Source organism: Haemorhous mexicanus, chromosome Z, assembly GCF_027477595.1.
Source record: "Haemorhous mexicanus isolate bHaeMex1 chromosome Z, bHaeMex1.pri, whole genome shotgun sequence".
NCBI lineage: Eukaryota > Metazoa > Chordata > Aves > Passeriformes > Fringillidae > Haemorhous > Haemorhous mexicanus.
The window spans coordinates 55,714,208-55,729,170 of record NC_082381.1 but is presented as its reverse complement, the minus strand read 5'-3'; the positions used below and the strand labels follow the sequence as shown (position 1 = coordinate 55,729,170).

At 40.7% G+C, this 14,963-nt stretch overlaps 1 protein-coding gene across 5 annotated transcripts; it reads right to left on the bottom strand.

Annotated features, from left to right (window-relative positions):
• Positions 1-323: 323 nt before the first annotated feature.
• On the bottom strand, positions 324-14,145 carry PLIN2 (perilipin 2). 5 transcript variants are annotated; one of them, XR_009485117.1, is made up of 10 exons: positions 13,992-14,144; positions 11,886-11,943; positions 11,610-11,805; positions 10,854-10,936; positions 10,065-10,350; positions 9,553-9,737; positions 8,681-8,815; positions 7,750-8,040; positions 1,034-1,583; positions 324-628 (listed from the first exon to the last, which is right to left on the bottom strand). XR_009485117.1 is itself a non-coding variant. In XM_059836806.1 (9 exons), the coding sequence occupies exons 2-9, from the start codon at positions 11,913-11,915 to the stop codon at positions 1,449-1,451; spliced, it is 1,341 nt and encodes a 446-aa protein (XP_059692789.1). In that variant the 5' UTR covers positions 11,916-11,943; positions 13,992-14,144; the 3' UTR covers positions 618-1,448. The 5 variants fall into 5 exon arrangements, 3 of the variants coding, with proteins under 3 accessions (XP_059692789.1, XP_059692790.1, XP_059692791.1); XR_009485118.1 differs by having other exon boundaries at positions 324-585; XM_059836806.1 differs by having other exon boundaries at positions 618-1,583.
• Positions 14,146-14,963: the final 818 nt, after the last annotated feature.

The following is a 14,963-nucleotide window of genomic DNA, read 5'->3' as shown; positions in this document are numbered from 1 at the left end:
CTCCCGTCCGCCACCGGCGTCCGAAGACGAGGCGAGCCGGACGCGCTGCCTCACGGGAGGTGTAGTCCGGGTGACGGTAGACCTCTAGAGGGCCCTTCGTTTTTTGTAATCGGATTGCAGAATTTACGCGGCGGGGAAAAAAAACCCCAACAAACCAAAACAAAAACACCAAACAAACAAACAAAACTCCCAAAACCAAAATAAAAACAAACAAAACCTCCACAAACCAAAACAAACAAACAAAATTTAAAAACAAACACAAAAAACAACAACAAAACCCCCCCTAACCCTAACAAGAAAAACTCGCACCGACAAGCGGGCTGTGCGGTTCAAACTTTTATTCCAAGGCATTTCAGTGGGCAGACTTCCAGGCCCTGCCAAGGCCAGGCGCCCCAGGCTGAGGGCGCAGTGGGGTCCCACGGCCCAGCAGAGCGGCGCTCGGCCGCAGCTCCGGCGCCCTGCTGCAGTCACATCGGCCACACGGACAGCTCGCTGCCACAGCAGCTCGGCACGGTCCTCGGAAAAAAATGCTTACAAGTCCGCCTCCAGTCCCGTTCCCCCTCTTTCCAACTCCTCGAGAAGTTACTGTGTGCGAGCAAATGCAGACTCACCAGCCCTTTGCAAATAACTGATTGAGATTTTATTAAAACATTTTTTAAAAATCACTGTTGCCAGAATTCTCCTTACATTCAATTCCCTCTTTTTTTCCAAATTTTCTTTTGTCCGAAGTCTTTCTCTCTTTACTCTCTATTTTTCCTTTCTTTTTAAAATCTCTTCCCCTTTCTTATTTAAATGCTATTCTTATACCCAAATTACTTAATATTGAAGCATTTACTCCCTTTAGTCTCAGGCGCCACAACTCATAGCATCATGACGGCCATAATATTTGCACACAGAAGGCATATGGAAAGAAAGGAAGTCCTTTTGTGCATAAAGCACTCTTGCCAAAGGAAAGCTCTAAGCATCTAAGCTCTGTAGGAGCAGAGCCTAACAAAAGAACCTGAGAAAATCTGAGATAGACAAAGTCTCTTACCCCTTCCAGCAGCAAAGAGGTAGATGCAGCACTGCTTTTCACGTAGACTGAAAGTGGGCAAATCCTCATCAACTCCTTTTGTTGGCAGCCCTGTATGCAAAGCACTGGGGTGTTCTCATGGCTGCTACCAGCAAGAGAACAAATCATCAATAAAAATCAGATTAGTTGGATATACTGGTTAGGCTATACCTGGCTTGTAGAACTGGAGCCTGACACCCGTGCTAAGCAATTAATGTAGCATGCATTCCTTACATTGAAAACCCCAGATTTTTGATGCAGCTAAGTGAAACAGTACTGATTTTTTTAAAAAGTATCCCCATAATCCCTAAACTAGGCAGGTTCATCTTTAAAAAGGAGGAATCTAAATTAAACATGGCAAAGGTACATTGTATCAAAAAGACATTTTTACGCTTCTCTATTCAGCTCTTTGCCCTGCAGTGTAAGGACCATTTGTGCGCGAAAAATCCTGTTGATCCTCTTCATCCAAATCCAAAATGTCTGGGACATCATCTGACTCTGAAGACAGGTCTGTAATAGCGAAATCTGGAACCTGTGTAGGAAGGAAATTTCAATCAATTCAAAAGTAAAACTAAACAACTTTGTGCAGTACCTCCTTCACTGAAGACAGGACACAAAGGTGCTCAGCACTTCTAAAAATCAGACCAAACATCCTGATTAGAGTGAAATATGCTCAGACACAAAGGAAACAGGAATCATTAAGACAAATCAAATACTACACAAGATGGAAATCAATTGCTTAGAAGGTCAGATTTTATAGTAGAGATGGAAAAGAGCTGAATGTAGTGGACTGAATTTAGTGAAACTAGTGACTGGAAAATTAAGAAAGGAGGTTTTCAAACTAAAACTTGCCTTTCTTCTTTTCACCAAAGCAATGGACTATACAAAGTAACCTGCCCTGAGGAGATTGATAGGGATTGCTGTGTTGCTCTGCCTGCCAACTGCATCAGACCTTTTCTGATGAAACAAATACCTCGAACTGCAATCTCACTTTGGCCTCTGTTTTAACTGCGTGTATAGTATTCTGTACTGCTAAGAAGCACAGGGTTTCAGGAATTGCCAGAAAGACATCAGTGGATACATGGATGTTAACAGACTTCTAAAAATGTTGGCTAAGACACTTAGGAGCTTAAGTCCCAACCCTTAAGTCCCCTTAGTAGGACTTGGATTACTTAGGCACTTCTGAAAAATGGGATAAAATTAAGCAATTTACTCGTAAGTTTTTTGCCCCAAGTGAAAAATACATCTGTAATATGGTTAATGGTTAGTTTTAATGTTGGTGATATGACATACTTGGAGCCAGACACAGTATCAGCAAATAACTACAGCTGCATTTTGACAGGACCTTGGTTCTGCATGTTCAAAGCAACAGTAGCTTGTAGGCATTTCTGTAACTTAAGCTCAGCACTGACTGAAGAGGCATTTTAATGCATTCCCTAACTGCAAAACACCTTATGACTTGCTTCAATGAAAGACAGTAAGCAAGAAAAATCTATGCTTTTCTGCTATGATGACAGGTCAGAAAGGCAGACAATATCTCAAATAAAGGGACTACTCCTTCAGCTACCAGGTTGTACACAACACAAAAGCCCTGCACAGTAATTACTGGTCTTACAGAGTAGGTTGTCATTGGACACCAGGGATCTTTGAAATACTAATTACTTATTAAACCTGATCTTTAAAAGAATTTAAGCAGCATATGACTAACCAGGCACTACTGTGAATACATGAAATGCATGTACCACTTTGGGAACTTAAGCTTGATCAAAATAAGATGAGTAATTTTTGTTTCCCAAAAGATCAAAAGGCACTAGGAATGCAGGAAACGCATATTTCTATAGCAAGAATTATCTTGCATCTTTCTGCTTATGGCAGTTTTCCTAAAATTCTCATTATTGTGCTTGGAGAAAGCAACGGCTTCCCCATTATCAGCACATGATCTTGAATTTCGTACTACAGTACAAATACAGGTAGATTAAGTAGCCCATATGCAGTTTTGAAGAATGTGCCCAAATGGATAGTTTTATGTATTTAGACTGACTAGGACACAGACATATTATACTAAGTGTGTCTGAGCAGTATGAATTTTCTCTATCATACATTTAAGAGGTTTTTATTACTTACATCCATTTTAATCTTAGTGACAACAGAATAATTGCTCAAATTTAAGTTTCTGCTTTCTTCATCTCCTTAATGCATGCAGTAGAAGAACCTGATTCCTTTAATGTAATAGTAAGATTTTGATAGCCATGAGAGAACTTCAAATTGGAGTGTATCTCAGCATGAGTAAAACCAACTGGATGTCACCTCAGCTTTGACCATGCTAAATTATATTAGAATATCAGTAAAATAATGCAAAGCCTTTGGTGTTATGGGATTACTTATGTAAAAGATCTTTGCTTCCAGTTGACTCACTGCTTTCTTTCAACTTCCTATCAATTACTAAATAAAAGAGTAAGACCAGATAAAACTCTGCTTCATGCAATTTCTCTGTATGATTCAGTAAATCACTTACAAAGATACAATACTTGCAAAATCCCTACACAGAACAGTGCAAAAAAATACTATGGTGTTTTGCCATCTTCACATACAAATGTTGATGTCAATACTTAGAACTTCAATCTGTTTTGTTTTTTTTTTTTTGGCTAAGTTTTTAGAACTGAGCCACTAGCATTCTGACACAGTGCTCTCATTTTGTGAGCTTTCATAACCAGTGTTTATTTTTAGTAATCAAGTAATCAAAAAAAAAAATTGCCATGAATTGGAAATAAGCAAATATAAATTCATTTAACAAAACATTGTGCATAATGCCTCCAGCAAGCTGCTGCATGTCTCTCTGATCATGCAAATTACTAACCAAGCATGTTTAAAAATAAGTTTGGTTTCTTTTCATCTTTTTGAGGGTTTAAAAAAACCTTTTGGTGGTACTTACTGCTTTTTTTTAAATAATGGGAAATAATTCATCACTTGTTCCCAAATCCTTTCACCTATTTTACTAGCTATAAAATATTACCTTAAGTTGAATTCTAGAAAAGATTATTGCAAAAATATTAATCTTGAAGAACAGGAGACATTTCCAAACCTTTACATCTTTCTTTAGATTGAGGCAAACTAACTGCTATTCCAGGCCTTATACAAATCTTGTAATTTGGCGTAGACCAATGCTATAAATATGTTTACAAAACTTGTATACCATATGGAGCTATATAGAAATGCTTATATTGAAAGCTTTTCTAAAAAACAATTATCAGCAATGACAGAATAATAGTTCTCTGTTAAATGCACCTGGGAAGAGGAAATGTCAACTAGCACAAACAATTTTTGAGTGATCTTTAAAAAAGAAAAAGTGATTTTCTGAATTCTAAATAAACCCTAAATAACCTAACAAGAGATAATGATCTTATTATCAGGTTAGTATTCAAACCTTTACCATCCCAAGTTTTGTGTGACTTTGACATTCTTCCATTTAATCTAGTTGCCTTGTTGAAAATAGCTGAATCTGCTTCCTATAATTTTCAACACATCCAGTCTTACCCTTTTTAAAAGGTTCCAGAAAAACCTCACAGTTTTCTAGCTCAAGCTATATCCTCAAACATGATTTTGGACTAAGAGGAAGCAATCTTCTGTGCAGTGCAGCAGAGATGTTTAATACATACAGTTAAGGAGAAACAGGTAAGATGGCAGTATCTCCGCTTTCCCTTCTTTATTTGTGAGGAAGCACCTCAGCTTCAGTCAAAAACAGTGGCAAAAAGACTAGACTTTGGAAGGCATCATTCTTGCCTCTAGTGGACATGTTAACAGTCCCTTTCCCTAGTGGCACTAGAGAAAAATCCTGAGTTCTGTCTGTAGAGCTGCAGTTAGATTGGAGTGTGGAAAATGCTATGCTAAATTACCTGCAATAAGATACCCATGGAAGTATAGTTGCAAATCAATTAAAACATTCAATGCTCTCCTTATTAGCAGAGTCTAATAATCTTAATCACAGAACTTTATTATATTTAAAAAAAATCAGTAGCATACCAATTTGCTACTATTCAGCCATCTCCTCCACTAGGGAAGAGTTCCTAATTCTGATGGGGGGTGGGGGGTTGTGTGTGCATGGATAGAAGCTTAAAAACATTTGGGGGGTGGGCACCATCCAACAAAACAAGCACCTATCACAACAACATGACACAGCATTTAACCAGGTCTTGCTCTGTTTGCAGCCACCAGTTGTAGGTCAGCTGCCATGAAGAGAAGCCACCGAACAGTGCCTGGTAATGAAGAAGTGCTTGGGAGGTCTAAGCTGGTAACAAGTTTTCCTTGCTTTCCACATCATCTCCTTGCTGAGATTTGGAAAAACTGGATGATGCAAGAATACAAACCAGTAACACAAGACAGAACAGATGCAATATACTGAAGAGTTTGAATATTTTGTTTGATCACATCAGGATGAAGTCCCAGATCAACTAGACTCTAAAATGTGCATAGAAGAATAGGAATTCCCTTCTCTGAACAGCCCACTGCTCCCACCACTAATTAGTTCCATCCAGTTTCTGAGCAATCTACAATAGTGGATGCACTCTACAATATTATTACAAATTGAGATAAAGATATTCTTGCTGGATTTATGCAATAGTAAAGCAAACAAATTAATTCCTGAAAGCGCTGTATCTCCAGAAGTCTTGACCCAGGCCCTAGCTGGAAAGGAGTCTCACCATCTCATGTTTATTTCTTGTTAAACACCATGCTTATATATAAAAGCTGTAAGCTACAGAATCTTTACCTGCAATCCTGTTTTCCTACAGCTTTGTTTAATACTGTGCTTAAAACAGTATTCCTCACACTTCTAGGCCAACCCCGATCTAACTGCTAACCCTCTCACATTAAACAGCTGGACAACATGTAATCTGTTTTAGTGAATACATCAAACCAAGTGGAGGTATTTGTTCCATGTAGCAATGTGTGACTATGTGGTAAGTTTTTCTTTGAACTGAGTTTTTGGCCCACTATTTGGTGACTTCTTTGAAAATGCTGACTGGCATTGCTGCACTAGATTGCAACCCAAAGTTGTATTGGGCATGCATCAGGAAAAAAGATATAACTTACTTGGACAGCCCTAACCCAAGAAAGCCTATTTCTTAGTAACTACTTCTTTTCCAGTGGAGGGGTTCACAGGACTTACTGAGAACAATTCCATTGAAGGAATTGAGCATTAACATACATTTGTCACTCAAGTTCAAGAGGAAAATAAAGTTAAAACTGGCAATGCAGCTGAGAAGTAAACACTGTTTATAGGGAGTCAGAAGACAAAGCAGGTAGACAGCCAAGTCAAGCACACATAACACCTACTGTGAAGGGACGAGAGGGTTCTTTTGTCCATATCCACCTCTTTTCAATATTAGAACATCCAGCAGCTCACAGCTTAGGTCATCTTTAAAGGTGACAACAGCAAGGATCAGCAAAAGCAGCAGTAAAGCTAAGACTCAATGGACTGATACACAGAAATTCAAAAGGAAGGAAATGCTGCAGCAGTATCTTATCTATGCATCAATACAGATGCAAACATTTTCAACGCACATCTACATCATTTGCATGTCAAACTTGCTTTCTGCTGGACCCAGTTTGAGAGTCACAGAAGAGCAAGTTAGATTGTTTTAAAATAAAGGAGACAGGCTTTGTCTACTTAAGCATTTATTACTAACATACAAAAATGGGTTACAAAACAATAGCTACAAAAACACACACAACAGCAGGCACCTGGGTACAAACAGCATGAATCTTTCATTTATATTTCACTGCATATTAAAAAATGCGTTGATAATTATTTGGTTAATCACTGGAATAGTGTTCATGGAGCATCTAGATGATGCTCTTAATCATATGGTTTAGTTTTTAGGTAGTCCTGCAAAGAGCAGGAGTCAAAATTGGAGATGCTTATCAGTCCATTCCAGCTTCAGATATTCTGTGATTCTGTCGTCAAGTTACTGTGTAATACAACAATTAAATTTGTACTGTAAATGTTAACATTGTCACAGCATTTTACTCCAGCTGACTCATTCAGAAACCCCACTTTCAGCTTTGGCACTCTGCACTCACAGAACTTTTGTCAGGAATGATGTAGCAATAGAATCTGAAATAGTCAGATGCGTATTTATCAAATGTGTGATCTGCAGTAAACATAGCATTTAAGTGTACATAGCTAGACTGTAGAGCTGTTAAATGCATTTCACAGCATGTAAGGCTTTTATATCATTCTGGTAGAGACTAAGCAACAAATCAAAGGCTTTCAGATATGGTGGGTTTCATTTAGACTAATGGTATTAATACCACTGAAGCACAATGAGGTGCTTGACAGACTAACAGGGCATCTTGACAACTGTCAGCTACCAATATTTAGGCACTTGAATCTTGTTTGAATTTTTAAGAGTGGCTTAACTACACAGAACAATACAGCCTATGTGTAAGTGTCCTGGCCTCTAGATTCCCCTATTTCTGTATTTATTAATTGTTCACCAAGAACTGGTGAAAATTGATTTTTTTTGCCAGCTACACTAAGTAAGGCCACTCACTTGGTCTGTCAGCAGAGTACATGTGTGCTATGCAGCTTGTTCAGTAGTGTGTTCAGGCTGTTTGTCTTTCTGGCTGGAACTTTCCTCCCCTTCACCTTTGCTTTCAGCATGCTGAATGCCAGGCAGTTGTGGGTAAAAGGGACCTACCAGCCAGTTGAGTGGTGTGTTGTTAACAAGATAATCCATCACATCATCCAGAGACTCCTTCATTTTCTTCAGCTGTCCTTTGCTAGCTGCAATAAAGCTGTCTGATAATTCTTGGAAAGAGGATGCTGACCGAAAGCTCTGGTAGACATCACTTGCCATTGACCCAACACTGTAAACCTGATCCTGTACATTCTGTGGCAGCCCCTGTAGGCTTGACACCAGTGTGAGGCAGGTGGTCTGAAGCTGCTGAGTGAGGCTCCGCGCAATAGCTAGAGTTCTTGACTCAATGTGCTAGAAAGAACAAGCAGAACAGCACATTAGTGTCTTTTTATGACTGTAGCAGCTTTACGTTGTTCAAGATACATAAGCAAAGTAAAGGGGATGTAGGTGAAATAAAGCTATAGCAGATAATAAACCAGGTTTAAGTATGAAGCAAAGATTTAAAAGTACTTGGTATTTCTTCAACACTCAAGTACTTCATGGAAAGAAACTGATAGCTTCTACCCAGAGACAGTCAAGCAGATTCTTGTTTCAACTCTGAATAACAAGTCACAGCAGGTAAGTACATTCTAATCAACAAACTATCTCTGAAAGCTGTGTGTGGGACTCAGTGAGTCTGTGCCTAAGACTGCTGACAAATCATTATTTCTGGTCTGGACAGATCACATAAATGGTTTCTAGCTAATCTACATACACATATCCCAATATGAGTTCACATGCTAAACAGGATGAGCATTCTCAGGAGAATGAACCCAAGTGTTTGCAGCAAGTAGACTCATTTAAAGAGTTGAGGTCCCCTAGTTCTCAGAAGTCAGCTGTCCTTAGCTTCAGCATGCAGCCTCTCTGTTGCACACTTTAGGGACTGTTAGCTTGCCATTACCTTGATGGGATAAAATCCATTTATTTCTGGTGTACATTTACATCTATTTACCTCAGCACTACGCAGATCATCATCATCATTTTGGCCTGTATTTTTCTTCCATTCTACCCAGGATTGATAAAGCTTTTCCTGAGCACCAAGAAGTTTCTTATTGGCACTATTCACATTCTTTCTGGCATACTCGATCTGAAAGACAGCCAAATAAGGAAGTAGAGCCAAACAGTTCTTTTAGGGCTTCTCTACCTTGACTGTTTTGTACCCTCCTTTTTAAATACTTCAGAAATTCAATAAAAACAACTTTGGGGAGTATAAGAGTGTGTTTAGTCTCAAAGAATTGAAAACTGAAAGCAGTTTTAAGATGCTGTGTAGTGTTCCCCTCTGCCTTGACTATTTCCCCACCCCCCGCTGGCATCCTACAGGAGGAACTGAAAGTATATAGAAGGCCATGACTCTATGTGCATGTTTGTCATGTACATAAAGGTATTTCTTGGAATAACACTACTGAAGTACCAGAAATGCTCAGAGATAGAAGCAGCAAGAGAGCAAGTCCCAAAAGAATTTGAAATTTTACAAATAGAAAGGATTTAAAGGACTGATGTGTTTCTAAATTTCATGACACTTTCTTCACTGAATGAAGTAGGTGTCAAAACCAGCACTACAAAACAGGCAAAAATTTAAACACGTCACTTCTGTTTCTGCAGTGCTTGTAGCTACAAGCAATTGCTCACTAGTTCACAGCTTAGCCTGATTTAGAGCTTTCCTAATTGGTGATAAAAATTGCTTAATGGCAAATTCTTTTTATTTAATGTAATAATGTATTCATGGATTTAGTCAGTTTTCCTGTGACTCTTTCGGCTGTTTTCTTCACTCTAAACCAAGGTCAACATATGGTTTTCATATATCAAATGAAAGTTTAGACTTACCAGGCTAACAGTGTAGTGGAGCTGAGAGATTGTCTCCTGGCTTTTCTGTTTAGCATCTCTAACTTTGTTTAAGGCTTGTTGGTAGGCACGTGTGCGGACCTTTGCAGATAGGGATCCTAGTCTAACATAGTAGCTTGGCTTCTGGACTCCAACTTCAAAGCCTTCAACATTTGCAGCTTCCTTCTCTAGATATGTAGAAAGGAAGCAAATTGATTACTGGAGGAAAAATTAAGAGGTCTGAGACAATTTTATCTGTCTAGTAACAGCTGAATACAGGGCTTGTTGAGTAGTCCTTTAGCACCATGATTAGGCTGATAGACCACTTTTATAGAGAAATCCTTACTTTCATTCTGCTTCCTTGTGAAGATGCTGCTATTACTATCAGCAAGGCAAAAGAACAGTTTGGGAAGCATGTGCCTCCTCCTCCACTATGAATAAGCAATAAGTGGATGACTGCTTGCTTCTCTTCAATATAACCATTCCAACAAAATCAAAACTTTAAGTGGTCTTACCTAGTTCTGCTTCTGTAAGTGGAAGATACTGGTCTACAAGAGTCTCTGATTTTGTGAGAGCACTGTCCACACCACTGCTCACCATTTGCACCACACGACTTCCCAGAACAGTATTAATGCTGCCATTGACAACTGACTTGGTAATTTCTACGCTGTCTTGCACTGCTTCTTTAGTCTTGCCCACAACTCCAGTGATTGTGTGAGCAACAGTTTCCTTGGCACCAGTCACAGTGGTTGTTACAGCTTCTCTGGCTCCAACAACTACATCCTTGGCATTGGCAACAACCTGTTGTAGGACAAAGATGGATTTAATAAAAGCATTAACTAGTGAGAGCTACATAATCCAGAAAATAATAAATATATTCTAAAGTTTGTACAAATAATGGTTATCTAGGAGAAAATTTGCCCTAAAAAAATATGTACAAGAGAAAAAAAGAACATGACTGCCACACAGCTTTTGAAGTTTTCAAAAGACTTCAGGGAATGTAATCCAGGCACTTTGCACAAGAAAGAGACAAACACTCAAGTTTTAAAAGACACCCACCAGTGAACTGCACCCATAGAGAAATGTGGTCAAGTGGTGGGCAATTTGAAGTAATTAAAAAAAAAAATTTAATGGTCTCCCAAAGGCAACAAACAGTTCTACAGATAAATCCTTGGCTTTCTCATTGCTTCCAAGCTGTGCTTCAGGCACAGTTTTTTGAAATGTGTCTCCCTTGGGTTTCAGTGATAATAGAAAAGAAGGGTTTATGGTTCTTCTGCTTAGCGTATATAAATTGAAGAAATTACCTTGTCAGTGGGTTGATTCAGTATAGGCAGTCTCTCTTCAATTTTGTCTAGACCTATACAGGCATAGTTGTTGGCAACTACAACTACAAAAGAAATTACAAAAGTTGGTTTTAATTATTTTTCACCTAGTAAAAATCAAACTGAAAACTCCTCTTGAAAAAGAAGTCATGCAACACCCTTGAAGTAGTTTCCTCTTCTCAATGAGATCTGAGTCAGTAAAGCCAAAGAAAAAGGCAGATTTACAGTGCCAAAAAAAAAAATCCTCACTTGCAGGCAAAGAAAATACATTTGATAATTTGCAAGCAACTGGCAGAAGCTGAAACACCTGTCCCTCTGCCATTCTATGAAACCAGGCTTCTGGTTACAACAGCCTTGTGACACAGCTTCCAAATTTAAACAGTTCTCAGTGTAAGAAAGCACAAGAGTAGCATCTGAAACCAGGTGAAAGGTGAGGAAAGTGTTGAGCAAGAAACTGCATAATCATCTCATATATAAAAGTCATCCAACAATTTAGTATTATGAAAGCTGGAATCTGCTTTCACTCTGGATTATTACCTTTTTTTTAAAGTCTTATCAATGTGTAATCAGTTTATTACACCTCTGCTAGTATGCCTACCACAACAAGTCAGGCAACAGGTTCAGTCAGCTACATGAAACAGCATTCAAGATCAGCATGACCATGTTAAACTATAAGTACATCTGGATATAAAAAACAGTCAGTTGAACAAAAGTTAAACAGCTTCATCTTTGCCTTACTTTGTGGTTCCAGTTTCTGAATGATAGGCATAGCACTTGTCATGGCTACTGATGTAATTGTCTTCACTCCTTTCTCTGCTATCTCACATACTGACTTCAGATAAGGATAGTTATCCTTTGTGGTGATGTAAGCTGTGGACACCATATCATAGGTGGAGCTCACCAAAGGAAGGTTGGCAACCCTTGATACAATGTTCTGTTTCAAAAGAGAAAGGCGTTAGTTGACTCCTATTTTCAGATCTAGACAAGGAAATTATGGGACTGACTCAGACATACCTGCTGTGGATCAATCGCTGCCAATGCCATTTTTTTCAGATCTTGAACCTTACACAGCCTGTGAAAGAAGCATATATGAGTTACGGCATCATAACTGCTTCGTCTAAGTGCCAAAATCTGAAACCAACAACCTTCTTGTGATCCACCCCATTACTGGGATCAGGATGTTCACATTCATGAATCCAGGAATTAGATTCTATTGTAACAATTTACAAATCCAAAACGTGGTTTAGGTAATGCAAGTACAGCATATGCATGAGACATAAGGTACAGCAGTTCACTGATGAATAACCAGGTGGTTGAGTCATTTTTTTCTAGAAGAATTAAGACAGACTTATCTTGAGCCATGACAAACAAAAGCCAGCTTGCAAGTCATTGAAAATCTAGTTTAGGATGTGCAAGTCAGACAAAGAACCCCCCACCAATAGCATTAATCAGATTAGATCTTCTAGGGAGCCCACCTAAGGCTCACTCCATTCTGCTTGCTAAGAAGTTAGCATTCCTGTGAGCATCAGATTTCCCTACCTCAGAAAATAAATCTCTTTTATGCTAATTTAAACTAAATTATTACACATTCCCCACAGAAACAAACTGCAAACATTGGTCATTCAACAAATCTACAGTACTCAACATGCATTCCAACATGTATTCCCATGGAGAAAATACCAACAGCTGTCCCCACAAGAACCCTATAGAAGGGGTAGGGTATTGCAGTACTACATAAGGAGAACACACTGAAGCACACTGTCATCCTATGTACACATGCAGGCTGAACTAAATCTGCAAAAGGCACCTTTTCCATGAATGATTTCACATAATGCTTTAGTTCCAGAAGAATCTGCATAAATGAAGGCAATGAAAAGGTAAACTAGGAGTCCATCCTCAAAAGGATTGTAATTTACAAGGCTTGCCACGTTTGGTTTGCTAGGTTTGTCAAAAAGCCAACAGCAGTTTTCTGTCTCATATGCATAACAGGAAAAAAGAAACATGTTAATATTCTGTCTGAGGTAAAATAAAACTTTTCCCCATTACATAACGGGCAACAAGGACAAAGGCATCCAGTTAACATCTTGCAGGCATATTTGCACATATTAACATACATGTGCCATAAAGTAATACCAGTAATGAGATTAACCACTGTACGTGGAACACACAAGGAAAACAAGTAACAGACAATGGCTACGGTGGTAACAAAGAAGTTGATTTATCAAGAATTTAAATACCTGCAGGAACGTGCTATGTTTTTCACACAGCATTACAAGTCAGATCACTAGAAGTACTACTGTATTTCACCATGAACTGCAAAGCATGCTACAGAACAGGAGAAGATGCTAACGGCAAAGTATCTGGCCTCCAAAGGGAGAAGGGCCGATACTTTAAGGATTATTCAATGGTTGTAGATTGATTCATAAAATCAAATCCACACAGGACATGCATTTGAATTTTAGTCAGTAAACCAGTCCAGTTAGCCTGTGAAGTTATTCCTGCTCCTAAAGACAAGGAAGATAACTAGAATCTTGCATGCTTTCAGAGACTCCCTAAATAGGTTCAGCCCTAGAAAAAGTCGGTTCCATCCTCTGCAGCAGGTGAGTGAGACGCCTTGAATCCAAGGCCAAGCACCTTGCAGAGACAGCAAGAGTTTCTGGAGAGGAAAGCACACAAGCTACATTACAAACTTCATTCCTATTCTCCCCCCTCCCTATGAACAGAAGTGCAAGAAAGCAGCGCGATGAGCTACGCACAAGAGCCGCGGCGCCTGCTCTGGCTCGCCGCGGTACCCTAAGCAGGAAAGCACACCGCTTTCCCAAGCGCCCCTACGGGCCGCTTGAGGGATGGGCCATTCCAACGCCGCTCCCGGGGGCGACGAGGCTCTAGGGACTTTCTGGTCCCGGGAGAACCTCGGCCAGCGCACCGAAGCACGCTGGGCGGCGGGGCCCGCGGGGCGGGGGCAGCGGGGACGGCCCGGCGGTCAGCGCCGCATACGGGGCCGCGCTCCCGCCCGCTCCGCTCCACCATATTGCGGAGTCACCCCGCGGGGTGGGCCGGCGCCCAGCGCTACCGCGGCCGCCGAGAGCTGCGCCGGAGCACCGGGCCGGCCGTACTCACCCGGGAGGAAGAGCTGGAGCCGCCGCCGACGGGAGCAGGGACACGATCGCGGACACGGGCGCCGCCGCCGCTGAGTGAGGAGCGCTGGACTGGCCCCGCTATTTATGGGGCGTCACCGCCGCCGCGCGTCAGCGCCGGCGCGGGGCGGGGCCGGACACGCAGTGACCGCAGCGGCGGTCAGCGGGAGGGCACTGCTCTGTCCGGAGCGCCTTGCTGAGCGGGGCTCGGGTGCTAGAGGGTCCTGCAAGAGGCCGGGTCACTGAAGCACAGACTGTGCTGAGTTGGAAGGGACTTGTAGGGATCATCGAGTCCAGCTACTGACCCTGCACACCGTGTGCCTGAGAGCACTGTTCAAACGTTCCTTGAACAGTGGCACGCTGGTGCTGTGACCTCTGCCCTGTGGAGCGGGGAACTTCCCTATTCCCGTGTCCAACCACCCTAGGGGTGAAGAACCTTTTTCTAATATTCAACCTAAACCTCCCCAGACAGCAAAGCAGAGTAAGTGGAACAAACCAGAATTTTTCACTTATTTGAACAGATTTATTACACCTCTGCTAGAATGCCTACCAAACACTTACATGCACTCTGCTCTTTTCATTACATGGTTGTCATCTGAGAGCTCTCTTTGTTTCTTTTCCTGGTCATGTGGCTTCTAAAGTGTAAACCACTCAGCGTGTCCACGGCTAACACAAAATTAATTAACACCCTTTGTCATGAGCGTCTCTACTGGGAACTCTAGACCGTTACAAGGATTTAGTTACTAATAAGTAGCACTGTTATTTGTAGTACGGAAACACCCAAGACTCACAGCCCAGTGACACACTCTGCCATAATGCAGTTAACTGGAGATAGTACCAAACCTTGACAGTCCTTAGCAAGCTAAGAATGTAGATTGTGTCATGTTTTCTTCACAACTAGGTGCCCTTCTGAATTTTATAAACTTGGAGGGGCTTATATGAAGTTTTGAAAATC

Coding starts and splice junctions, on each gene's coding strand:
- PLIN2 (XM_059836806.1), bottom strand. CDS start 11,915: ATGGCATTGGCAGCGATTGATCCACAGCAG. Junction 9,738..10,064: donor ACTTACAGAAGCAGAACTAG/GTAAGACCACTT, acceptor CTACATATCTAG/AGAAGGAAGCTGCAAATGTT. Junction 8,041..8,680: donor ATGATCTGCGTAGTGCTGAG/GTAAATAGATGT, acceptor TGTTCTTTCTAG/CACATTGAGTCAAGAACTCT.